The sequence below is a fragment of the Toxorhynchites rutilus genome, chromosome 1 (genome assembly GCF_029784135.1).
Source record: "Toxorhynchites rutilus septentrionalis strain SRP chromosome 1, ASM2978413v1, whole genome shotgun sequence".
NCBI classification, from domain to species: Eukaryota; Metazoa; Arthropoda; class Insecta; order Diptera; family Culicidae; genus Toxorhynchites; species Toxorhynchites rutilus.
The window spans coordinates 94,779,226-94,792,341 of record NC_073744.1 but is presented as its reverse complement, the minus strand read 5'-3'; the positions used below and the strand labels follow the sequence as shown (position 1 = coordinate 94,792,341).

Here is a 13,116-nt window from a genome sequence, read left to right as displayed (position 1 = left end):
CCAATCGTGCTTCATTGTATTTTGCTGCTGCTCTGGTTGCCCGTTTTGGACGGTACGATTTGAGGAGCACAAAATGGACCAATCAAAAATGGGCACATAGTGCATTTGGACAATGCTTGATATTTCACAATTATTTAATTATTTATCTCAAGAAAAATGAAATGTTATTCGTTATGATAGATGCGTAGATATATTTCCTATCAATTGATGCAAAAACCTTTGCGATCTATTGAGAAATGCTCGAGTTATAAGCGTTCCAAATCTTGCATTTTTTCCTACTTGTTCAGTGCTTAGATTTTCATTTCACCCCCTATATCTTCCGGTTAGACGTAGTCCTACGTCAAAATATGAAATATATGACATGATGTAGTGAATATACCCCCATATCGAAGAAATCACTTTGATGAAACTGTTACCGTTTGTCGTTTTTAATTGTTGGGAAAGGGCATTATTTCTGCTGACTAAATTCCAAGAAAAAATCCATTCTATCTTTAAGCGTGATTCATTCTGCTTCGGATCAACGGAACAGTATGATAATCATTTCATACAAAAGATAAAATGTCCAAGAGTTATATGATTGCTATTTATTGAATCGAAAAATTGTTTCAATAGCTTAATGATAGCTTCGAAAACAGGTTATTGAAATCATTCGTATCCGTATGTAGCGCGCCCACTTGGAAACCCATAATTCTTATTGGAATGTGAGATGGGGAAGCTCATACTTACGTCTATGCATTATGCTGTACACTACAGACTTTTTTTCTCCGTACTGATTAAGAAGCCGACCGAACTATCGGTCGACAAGTCAGTCTGCAGTCGGCGGGGGCTCTTAATTTCGTTTTTGCAGGTCGAACCGAAAAAATTTCAGTCGAGTTAACTCTTTTTTACAGTAATGCTTTTGAATCCGGACACTTTGCATTACATTCAATATCATACCACAGCCATAACATTTTTTTCATGTTGAATTTATGCGATTAATAGTTGCTAACATAGTTACTGATAGTTTCTTGATAGTTACTTATCAATCGCATTAATTCAACATGCAGAAAATGTTGTGGCTGCGGTATGGTATTAAATGTAACGCAAAGTGTCCGGATTCAAATACATTACTGTATACTTACTTCGATGTTATTCGTTTCTCTCTCAGGGTAAGCAACGAATATAATAAGGGTAGGGTTTAGATTCTATACTTTTATGGTTTATAAAATGACGCTTCCTTTGCTTTCGTTCATTTCTTACTCTACTCTCGCACCGTGACGACTCGTTTGTTTGGGACCAAGCAGATAGCTAGTTAGTCTTTCAGTGGTAAGGCACACGAAAGCAGCTCGGATAAGCGCACCAGCCGCAGGATAGGTGAAGAAGCCACATCGCTATCGACCGGGAACTTTGCGTGAAATTCATCGCTATCGGAAGTCGACCGAATTGCTGATCCGCAAGCTACCTTTGCAGCTTTTGGATCGTGGAATTGCTCAGGACTTCAAAACCGACTTGCGCTTCCAAAGTTCCGCGGTTATGACGCTGCAGGAGGCTTATTCGAAGATACAAATTTGTGTGCTATCCACGCAAAACGCGTCACATCATGCCCAAGGACATTCAGCTGGCCCATCGAATCCAAGGAGAGGGTGCTATATTAGCTTAGCATATAATCATCGGCCCTTTCCAGGGCTCCAGATTTGATGGATTAGAGTTTAGAAAAGTTTTTTGCAGGCCAAACTGAAACGAGAATTTTCGTTTGGATGCCATACAGCATCGAGAAAATTCCGGAAAGATCTAATCGTTGCTGAAAAATAATCTGCCAGTTCCCTGGGAATTGAAGAACACATCCATGCGAAAGAGTTTATTTTAATGTTTTCTAATTATATGGCGAAAACAGCGACCAACTACATTTGATTTCGTAATTTTTCAATCAAGTGTAATTAGCTGGAAAGCTTCTGAAGATTATTCTTTCCCATCAGTAGGATATTTTCGTATCCAATATTGGATGCATAACATGAAAAACGGAAAATGTTTCGTATCGCGAAAATTATATAATTTTCAATCGATTATTGCTCAGTCGCCGAAATTTTCATACTCAGAGAGTTCATTCTCCTCTAGTTTGCCTTCCAAATTGCCATCGTAAACCACACCTTCTCTCGATTCAATCACGCACGAAAAGCATACTGAAATGATATTCTGGTGGTGAAACCCATTCATTTTTCGTGAGGCGTCGTGCACAAATTACGTAACGCGATAAGGGGGGAGGGGGTAGATGTTGCGTTACTTTCTGTTTATTAGAGATAGGAAATTGCGTTACGAAAGGGGGGGGGGAGAGGTGGTTCAAAATTCGGATTTTTAGCGTTACGTAATTTGTGCACGACGCCTGAGGACTTCGACAAGACAACATCGTTACTGAACGAGCTGAACGGCGAGGGATCGAGGAATTCATTACCTGGCCTGACCTGACCTGAAATGCAATCAGTTTGTTTTAACTGTGAGGGAGCGCAGAAAAGCCGATGCTGATACTCTCGTGACCAAGAGAGTATCAGCATCGAAATACGGTTCCTCGGGAAGACATAGAAGCAGCCGCCACACACACACATACACGCGCGCAACTCTTTTCGTTTGCTGGTTATCGAGAGGAAACCTGGAAAGAAATGATCGTTGCTGAAAAATAATCTGCCAGTTCCCCTTGGAATTGAAAATTACATTCAAGCGAGTTTATTTTAATGTTTTCTATCCATATAATACTGCGACCACATACATTTGGTTTTGTGATTTGTCAATCAAGTGCAGTTAGCAGGAAAGCTTCTGAAGATTATTCTTCAGAACAAGGTTTTTTGTATCCAATATTGGATGCATAAAACCTTGAGTCTCCAACGTAACACTCTCGTTTTTGAAGTCACCCAAATATTTATTTATTCATTCATTCAGGATGGATTTAGATTCAACTCCAAACAAATGATCTCTAAATCAACGATAGTCCTACGTCACCCTTGCGGTTATACCATAGATATAACCCACTTCCTGTTTTTTTTCAAAACCACGAGTACTGAGTTTTCTAAATTGGTACCATTCCATAAAACATGGCGCTTATCAGTGCCATTAAACCTTTCAAAGAAGAGTTTACTAAATACAGTTCAATGCATTCTAAAATAATATCCAAAATAATAATAAAACACAAATTGATTTTTTCATAATTTGTTTGCCAGGATATGATGAGTATGTGAATTTGTCATTTGTTCTGAGCTTATTGATGGTTGTGGACTTTCGCAATTATTCAATTTTCACCAATTCATAAATTGCTTCCAGATTTAAAGTGCAGTAATTTACATTTATTTCGACATTTAGCTAATTGGACGGACGTGTAATGCAACATATTTAGTTGGACATTTTTGTAAACATAGAAATCGGGGTCCAAATTATGACCCCACATTGAAAGTCGACACTGTACCACTGTCATCGCAAATTTTCAATTACAGGTTAAAATCGCCTCCAATGCGACACTGAGGCATTCGCATTAAGTGTAATTTACTGTACAACATGTCACAATCTGGATGGGAAGAAATTTTCCAACTGTGAAAGCTGTGGCGAGTTGGAGAGCTGGTATACTTCGTCACCGCTTTGGTACCTTCGGAAACCGCATGCAAGTTCACCGGGCAGCAACAGACTGATTGCAATCTGAATTTCCCACGCCGTAATGGTTGACCGCTTATTGTAGTGGATCAGACGCGAGGCTTCCGCTACGATACGCTCAAAGATGTATTGACGAAGCTCATGACGCTCATCGCTTTCGATGAGAAATCGGTGTTGGAATGAACCTGCTTCAGCACCTTATGATGTAGATAGCATATGATTCCTTCTCTTTCTTCCTGTCGGTTTCCGAGATATTCTTCTGCGCTGTGCCGAACTTTTTGGCGGCTTTTCCACTGTTCCACTAGTCTTCGGTACCTTCGTGTTTGTTAGAAACAACTGCATGTGAATCCAACGAGCATTTTTTTTTCATTATATATTTAATTTTATTAATTTAATTTTTGATTTACAATTAGTTTACAATATAAGAGATTCCACATGGTGATTCAATCTTTAGTCCAGCTGTTACTGATATAATTAATTTATATAAAATCAAATTTTTCCTAGATGGTTGTTGTACCATTTTGTCAGTTGTTACTGAACTATTTTGGTTTGATTTAAACTTACTTAACCTACTATATACACACTTAAACTACTATATACACAAATTTACAACATTTAGGGATAAAGGTCCCTGATTTTTTGCCATTCCGACTGTCGGGTTCTGGCCATGTGCCGTTGTTCGAACTGCTCGATTCTAGTTCCTATTGAGTCGAAGCAAGCTAGCCGGTGGACGTCAGTGGTTCTCGTGTGCCACGGAAGATTGAGTATTAGTTTCAGGAAGCGGTTCTGAACTACCTGAAGCTTATTCAGGTGAGACCTTGCGCATCCACTCCAGACCGGAGAGCTGTACTCTAGCATCGGCGACACCACTTGTTTGAATACTGCCAGTTTGTTCTCAGTACATGTTTTAGCCCGCCTGGTGATGATCGGGTAGAGGTTACGAAGCATGGTGATGGCTTTGTTAACGCGATCATTTACGTGCGAACGGAAGATGAGTTTGCTATCTAGGATCACACCAAGGTAGCGAACCTCGGATGACCACTCTATCTCGCTGTTCAGTACTTTCACTCTCGATGTAGGCTTAAGTCGCTTCGTGTTACGGTGTGGAAAAATAATCGCTTGGGTTTTAGCCGCGTTTACCCGAATCTTCCAGGTGTTGAGATATTCAACGTAAGCGTTCAGCCCGATTTGGAGCTTAGCTACGAGGGCATTGATGATACGTCCGTTGTAGTGAATTGCCGAATCATCGGTAAACAGCGACAGTTTGCCTCCACCGGGTAGAGGAGGAATGTCCGAAGTGTACTGGTTATACAGTAACGGACCCAGTATACTCCCCTGTGGGACACCAGCTGCGACCGGGTACGGCTCCGAGAGGGCACCAGCAATGTATACTTTGGATGTTCTACCATGAAGATATTTCTGGATGGTTTTCACCAGATAAACTGGGAAGTTGAAACTCTGAAGCTTAAATATCAGTCCGTCATGCCAGACATTATCGAATGCCTTCTCGATGTCCATCAGGGCCATGATGGTGGTTTTGGAGAGTTCCTTCGATCGCTTGACCAAGTTGGTTACCCTCTGAAGTTGGTGCACTGTGGAGTGACCTCGACGGAACCCGAATTGCTCTTCGAGCAGGATGTTGTTTTCCTCTGTGTGTCGGAGAAGTCTAGTGTACAATATTCTCTCAAACAGTTTGCTGATGGAAGAGAGTAGGCTGATCGGGCGGTAGCTTGACGGGCTCGTAGTACCTGGCTTCAGGATCGGCACAACCTTGGACGTCTTCCAGGCAGGTGGAAAATACCCGAGTTCCAGACAACGGTTGAAGGTGCTTGCCAGCAGAGCGTATGACTTGGGTCCGAGGTTTTTCAACACAATGTTGAAGTGGCCGTCGAATCCGGGGGCTTTCATATTGCGGGAGTATTTGATGGCTTGATTTATCTCATTCGCTGTGACTCGTTGATCCTCCACAAGCTCGATCGGTACACCGTCAAGCCGATGAACGCATTGTGCAACCGATACCTCCATCGGACTAACAATGCTCCGACCCAGATCGTGTGCAGCCCTAAACTGCTGCGCTATGGCGTTTGCCTTTTCAGTAGATGTAAGGTAGATTCGATTATTCATTTTAAGAGGACTGGTTTCGGTTTATTTTTCAACACTTTAGCCATACGCCAGAAGGGCCTAGAATATTTAGGCAAATTTCTGAGTTCGTTGTTAAATCGTATGTTTCTAAGTTTTTGTACTCTAGCAGCAATAATTTTGTTCAAATGTTTGTATAGCACTTTACTAGTTGGATTTCCGGTTCTCTGATATTGACGCCTGACACAATTTCTGAGAGACACTATTCTTCTAGTTTCCGGATCCAGGGGTGTAAACATATTCGTCACCATAGTCGAAGGGATGAACCGATTTACCGCGTCGCCGATGTCGTCCGACAGTGCTTGCAGCATCCGATCGATGTGCTCTTCCGCATCCAAACGGGCATTTTCGTCAATACGTTCCTCAACGTACCGCTGGAGTTGGGGCCAATTCGCACGATGATAATTTCTCCTATGATGTTGCTGTCGTTGATCGATGTTTTGTTCTAGCTCGAAGACTACCGGCAGGTGGTCAGATGACAGATCGGTGATCACAACTGGCTTGGAACAGCCATTAGGGATGTTGGTAAGGCAGATGTCGAGTGTGGAGCCAACTCCGGCCGGTGAATAGAAGGTTGGAGTGTCCGGATGGAGGACCACATAGTGTCCCGCTTGTAGGTCATCGGCAAGCACCGCACCGTTTTTGTTACCACGGATGTTTCCCCACGTTGTGTGACGGGCGTTCATGTCACCGGTGATTATGAATTTCCCGCTTCGACGAGTCAACCGCTGGATGTCGTTCTTGAATCTGACAGAGCTACCATCTGAGTTCTTAAACTGGATTGGACAATATACAGCAATGGCAGTGATGGGCCCATCAGCAGTGTGGAACTCTACCCCAACGGCTTCGATGATCGACAGACGGAAGTCGGGTAGCGTTTTAAATTTGAGTCCTTTCCGGATAGCGATGGCAACGCCACCTTTTGCCGCCCCAACTCGATCGAGTCGATAGACGGCATGATGTGATAGGCTATAGTTGATGGTAGGCTTGAGGTGAGTTTCCGTTAGAAACGCGATGTCTATTCGGTTCGTTTGTAGAAATTCATTGATTTCCAGCTTCTTCGCCGCCATAGAGCGGGCATTCCAATTAAGCAGTTGGAGAGTGAATGTTAAGATTTGTGAAAAACTGCATCATCTGCATCATCATCTTTTTTAGCTCAACAATGATAGTCGCCAGCTGGGTGATGTTTTGCGTGAGGGCATCCATTGGAGGATGTGACGAACAGCAATTCTAGTTTTCTTCCGGAGGCCCCTGGCTAATGTCGACGGACGGCTGATTTGGCCTGAACCCAGGAAGGAGATCAGATGGGGGGTGTGGGTTGCATATCTTCTGTTGACTCGGTAGTGGTAACGGAGTGAGGTTAGGCACTGGTCTCGATCGAAGAGGAGGCAGTTCGGGAAAGTCGTTCATATTTTTGCAATCAAGCGGCGCATCTCAAATGCGTTAGTCTGAAACGACCGAGTATGGATTTCGTGAACGAACACTGCAATTTATTATGGTTCTGCGACAAATGTATCGACTTGCTCAAATTCGTGAGGAATAAACCAATGACTACGGTAAACGATATTGTATCAGCTGTTTCCCAGGTTATTCATAGTTCGCTCTCGGAATTGAAGGAGGATTTACATGAAACTAAACAGTTGACGAAATCACTCACTGAAAAACTGCACTCTAATGATTTTGAACCAAATCGTGAGAAGCCCGTATGGCCGAGGATTAAGCGAACTCGTGACAAATCGGAGCGGGAAACACCAAGAGCCCACCCGAGTACTAAACTTGTTAGTGGTACCAAATCCGTAGAGAAACAGACACGGGCCGTTGAGACTGTGCCAAAATCACCTGAGAAATTCTGGATTTACCTGTCCAGGATTGCCCGCCATGTCACCGAGGATGATGTCTCTGAGCTAGTGAAATCCTGTCTACAAACCGAACAATCCGTGGATGTTCGAAAACTCGTGCGAAAAGATGCTGATCGGAATCAATATGCATTTATTTCATTCAAAATCGGAGTAGATTTGTAGCTGAAGGAAACGGCTTTGGATCCATCAATCTGGCCTAAAGGAATATACTTCAGGGAATTCGAGTCGCAGGAAACCAACAAGGATTTTTGGGTACCAGCGAAACATCCGCGGATTGGCGAAGGGACCCCAGTAACAGCTTCAACGCAATGAGTCATGCTTCGAGCCGTTCGTCCTGTCCACAATTTCATCTAGTAACGGAACGCACATCTAACGTCTTTATGGAAGCCCCCAAACCACCTGACACAGTCGAGCATCCCAACTTTTTCACTTGTGCTGATTTTAGCAACCACCGCAGCCGTTCCGTTCCTGTGTTCGGAGTTGGTGAGGGGGTCTTTCAATGTGCTGATTCATGCAAGTACGAATGTTATATCGCTTCTTCGCTTCCTGAATTCCATCCCGTTTCCAGCGATCCCGTACATTATAAGGATAGTACAGTTTTTCTATCATACTCAGCTGGATTGTTAAGTGAACCGGAATGCACTGATGATAGCTCCATGGGAACCCCTAGTCCACTAGACACAGTCGTGCTTTTTGATCTATCCTGTCGGCGGAGTCGTTCCGGTCCTGCTGTCGATGTGCGGCCAGGGGTTTCCCACCCACCTGCTCAAGGCAAGTACCAAAAAGTTACCGATCTCGATCCTGCTGATGAATCCTCGCCTTCTAGCGTACGTCGGTGTAGAAAAATGTGTGTTTATTACCAGAATGTTGGTGGTATTAACACCTGCATCAACGATTATTTGCTCGCTTGTTCTGATGATTACTACGACATCATCGCTTTGACGGAAACTTGGCTTGATGACCGCACTCTGTCCAATCAAGTTTGTGGGCAAAACTACGAAGTCTTCCGAACGGACCGAGATCAGTTCAACAGTATTAAGTCATCTGGAGGTGGCGTTCTGATAGCTGTCCATCGACGTTTGAAAGCCCAGCTGATTGCTGAAAACGCATGGTCGTGTGTCGAACAAGTTTGGGTTTCGATAAAACTAGCAGCGAGAGTTTTGTATATTTGCGTTGTATATTTTCCTCCCGATCGCATTCGAGATACCGCATTGATCGACGTTCATCTACAATCGCTGTCAACAATAACTGCACGTGCGCTTCCAGCAGATGAAATAATCATCTTTGGTGACTTTAACCTCCCAGATCTGAAGTGGCGAATAGGGTCTGGAAGATTTCTGTTCGCTGATCCGGCCAAATCGACATTTCATGCGGGTACGAACGCTTTATTAGACGGCTATAACTCCAACTTGCTTCAGCAAATCAATTCCGTTAGTAATGAGAACGGCCGCATGCTCGACCTTTGCTTTGCGAGTAAAACTGACGAAGCTCCAACACTATCGGTAGCACCAGCGCCTCTTGTGAAATTAGTACCTCATCACCCTCCACTATGTTTAGCACTGGAAGTCTCTGCGAATAGTTTCAGCGCCGTTCCTATCGCCGTCTACTACGATTTTAAAAATGCTGACATCAGTAGCATAATTAATGTGCTCTTGAATATTGACTGGAACGCAATTATGGACAAGGACGACGTGGACGGTGCTGTTCAAACCTTCACGAACATCATGAGCTACCTAATTGACAGGCATGTTCCTAAGAAAAATAGACATTCATCTACTCACCAACCGTGGCAAACCATCGAAATTCGACGACTCAAAACTGCCAAGAGGGCTGCACTCAGGAGATATTCAAAGAACCGTCTCCCAATCTTCAAGCAACACTATTTACGACTGAACCATCAGTACCAAAGAACGTGCAAACGATGCCATGCAATATATCTACGTGGGGTTCAAAGAAAGTTTAGAAGAGATCCAAAATCATTTTGGAAATACGTCGATGAGCAACGTAAAGAGTCGGGACTTCCATTATCTATGTTCCTTAACGGACAAAGCGCGTCTGATGTTCAAGGGATTTGCAATCTTTTCTCAGCGAAGTTTTCAAGCATTTTCTCAAATGAGAGCCTTTCTCAAGAGCAACTCTCAATGGCCACAAGAAGCGTTCCACTTCAGAACAACTCTTTTTTCCGCATCGATGTCGACGATTCAATGCTACAATCAGCGTTCAACAAATTGAAATCCTCGAAATCTGTTGGACCGGATGGAATCCCATCATTGATTTTAAAAAAATGTGCTGTTGGATTGATGTCTCCAATGCGGATTTTGTTTAGCTTGTCCTTGTCAACGGGTATCTTTCCGTCGCTTTGGAAGAGAGCATACATTCAGCATACCGATCCACAAAAAAGGGGACAAAATGAACGTTGATAACTATCGAGGAATCTCTGCCCTGAGCGCGGTTTCTAAACTTTTTGAACTCGTAGTTATGGGACCGATATTTTCCCATTGCAAGCAATACATTTCCATCGATCAACATGGATTCATGCCGAAGCGTTCTACCACAACGAATCTTCTCTCTTTCACAACGTACATATTCGATGGAATATCCAATGGTGTGAACCAAACGGATGTTATCTACACCGACCTGTCAGCCGCCTTCGACAAAATCAACCACGATATTGCAGTGCAAAAGTTAGACAAGCTTGGTTTCAGCGGAAATCTCCTGCATTGGTTGAAATCCTATTTGACCGGACGCTCTCTCACGGTGAAAATTGGCGATGGCCTCTCTGTTGAATTTTCGGCTACATCAGGAATACCTCAGGGAAGTCATCTCGGTCCCTTGATTTTTTTGATATACTTCAATGATGTAAATCTAGTCTTGGAGGGCCCTCGGCTTTCCTTCGCAGACGATTTGAAGTTGTTTTGCCACGTGAAGTCTGAGGTTGACGCATTATCTCTCCAACGGCAATTGGAAATTTTCCAGATATGGTGTGTGAACAATCGTATGACACTGAATCCGAATAAATGCTCAACGATCACTTTCTCAAGAAGAAAAGATCCAATTCATTTCGACTATCATCTTGATGGTGTTCCACTAGACAAAGTCGAATGTGTGAAGGATCTGGGTGTTTATTTGGACACCAAACTCAACTTCAAAGCACATGTCAACTACGTCGTAGGTAAAGCCTCCCGCAGCCTTGGGTTCATTATGCGTATTGCGAGAGATTTCACCGATGTCTATTATTAGTTCGCTCTACGCTGGAATATTGCTCATCGATTTGGAATCCATTCTACCTGAATGGAGTCAACAGGATTGAAGCCGTGCAGAAACGGTTTATTCGGTTCGCTTTACGGCATCTACTGTGGAACAACCCTCATCAGCTTCCAAGTTACGAGAGCCGATGCCAACTAATAAGTCTAGAAACGCTACATGTACGGAGAGATCTAAACCGCGCTTTATTGATGTATGACGTCTTGATGGCTAGGACTGAATGCCCAGTGATCCTCGAAAACATCAATTTTAACATTCAATCTCGAACTCTACGAAACTACGTCTTCCTTCGAGTACCTTTCCGTCGTACTAGCTATGGATGCAACTCAGCCGTTCAAGGCCTGCAGCGGCTGTTCAACAAAGTAGTTTCGGGTTTCGACTACCATATTTCACGAAGTGCGGTTCGGCGAAATTTCATTGTTATGATAAGAAATTTTCATTAATATCATTAGGACAGAAAGTGTCTGTTGATTTACCAAATAAATAAATAAATATCGATGTTTACTTGTTTCGGCTTCTTGCGCTGGCCTGGTTGGTTCTGTCTCGAGACCTCCATCCTGATCCGGTGATATTCTTCCCGTTTGGTGCAAGTTTTGTTCGTAGCCAGGTGGTCACCCTCACAGTTTGCACATTTGAAGACGCTAGCTTCTTTAGTTGGACAACTGTCAGTAAGATGCTGTTCAGAGCAGATGTTACACCTCGGCCTGAGGTGACAATTACGGGTGCCATGGCCGAAGTTAAGGCAACGCATGCACTGCGTCACGCTACGGGTTGGTCCTCGGTACGCTTCCCATTTAACCCTCACGTTACTGATCAACCGAATTGCTTAAAGGGCTCTCAGCGATGCAGTGTTTTTTGCAAAGTGGATCAAATATAAACAATTGCAATACAAGATTTCCTTGTTCCGACGACTCATTGGGAAGACCGCTAGTGCCTGGAGCTTGAATTTATTCCGGAGTTCTGATAAGATGTCTTTCTCATCCATTACGGGTAGTCCTCGGATCACCGCCTTGAAGGGTTTCTCGCTTGCCACATCATGCGTGAAATAGGGAATGTTGGCCTTGGTCAGGTACGTTTTGGATATATTATATTCCTCTCGAGTCGATGTGATAATTTTGATACCCATCCTGGTGATTTGGTAAACAGCGTCCACACCGATCGCTTGCATAGTCCTCTTAATTTTGTCCAAGGGGATCGATTTTACTACCAGCGGGGGTAATTTCATCTTCTGCTTTGCCGATGTTGTAATTGTTCGAGCAGATTCTTGGTCGTCTTCAGCGTTAGCCAGGATCGCAAAACGGTTGCTGACACGATCAGACTGTACAACACTGTCTGTGAGAGAGGCCGATGGACGAACAGATACATTGCTGTTTCGTTTGCCTTTCTTCTGGTCGGGGCTGTTTGATGAATCGTTGGGGTTGAGACTTTTCTTCTTTCTCTTCCCACCCATGCTTTCAATCGCGTACTTCACTTTTCGAAAAATCCGTGCTCACTCGTTGGATGCTAACAACAAAAACACTACTTTCACTTCAAACGTTATCTGATTCACCGCTCTCCAAAGTGCGTCCGTACTGCACGAGACTCTAATACTGAAATGACGCGCGAAAAACGTGAAGAAAACTACACAACGATATCCAAGATGGATTACCACTGGTGGGGTCCAATCTTGGATCGAGGCACAGCGAAAATAAAATGAACTGGATTGCTCAACAGTCCGGTGTCGAATGAATGAATCCAACGAGCGAACAAATCGTAATGAATATATTTTTTTGCCATCGCTGCCTTTTAACGCTCATTCGTTCGTCTCGTTGGACTCGCCCCTTTGGCTGAGTCTGCCGATTTGTCTTTATCCTGTGAGTGTGTACCGCTAGAGTACAAAACGCGCGGACCCCAAAAAAATATCTCATTTTCTTTCAAGTCGTAAATCAGTGTGGTTGTATGGCATCGTTTCGCATCACATCGCATCAACGGACTGGTGCCGGAACACCAGTCTTCATTCGTCTCCGAAACCACAGTTTAAGGTACGGTAATGTGCTCAATAATGAAATATATGGTAGTGAATGAGCTGATGACCACCTATGCATTTTTTTGATCTACTTCAATGATGTAAATCTAGTCTTGGAGGGCCCTCGGCTTTCCTTCGCAGACGATTTGAAGCTGTTTTGCCACGTGAAGTCTGAGGTTGACGCATTATCTCTCCAACGGCAATTGGAAATTTTCCAGATATGGTGTGTGAACAATC

The 13,116-nt window shown here is 43.6% G+C and overlaps 1 protein-coding gene across 1 annotated transcript; it reads right to left on the bottom strand.

Annotated features, from left to right (window-relative positions):
- Positions 1-11,700: 11,700 nt before the first annotated feature.
- LOC129761198 (uncharacterized) lies at positions 11,701-12,324 on the bottom strand. Its single transcript, XM_055758913.1, has one exon. It carries the CDS (start codon positions 12,322-12,324, stop codon positions 11,701-11,703), a length of 624 nt encoding a protein of 207 aa, XP_055614888.1.
- Positions 12,325-13,116: the final 792 nt, after the last annotated feature.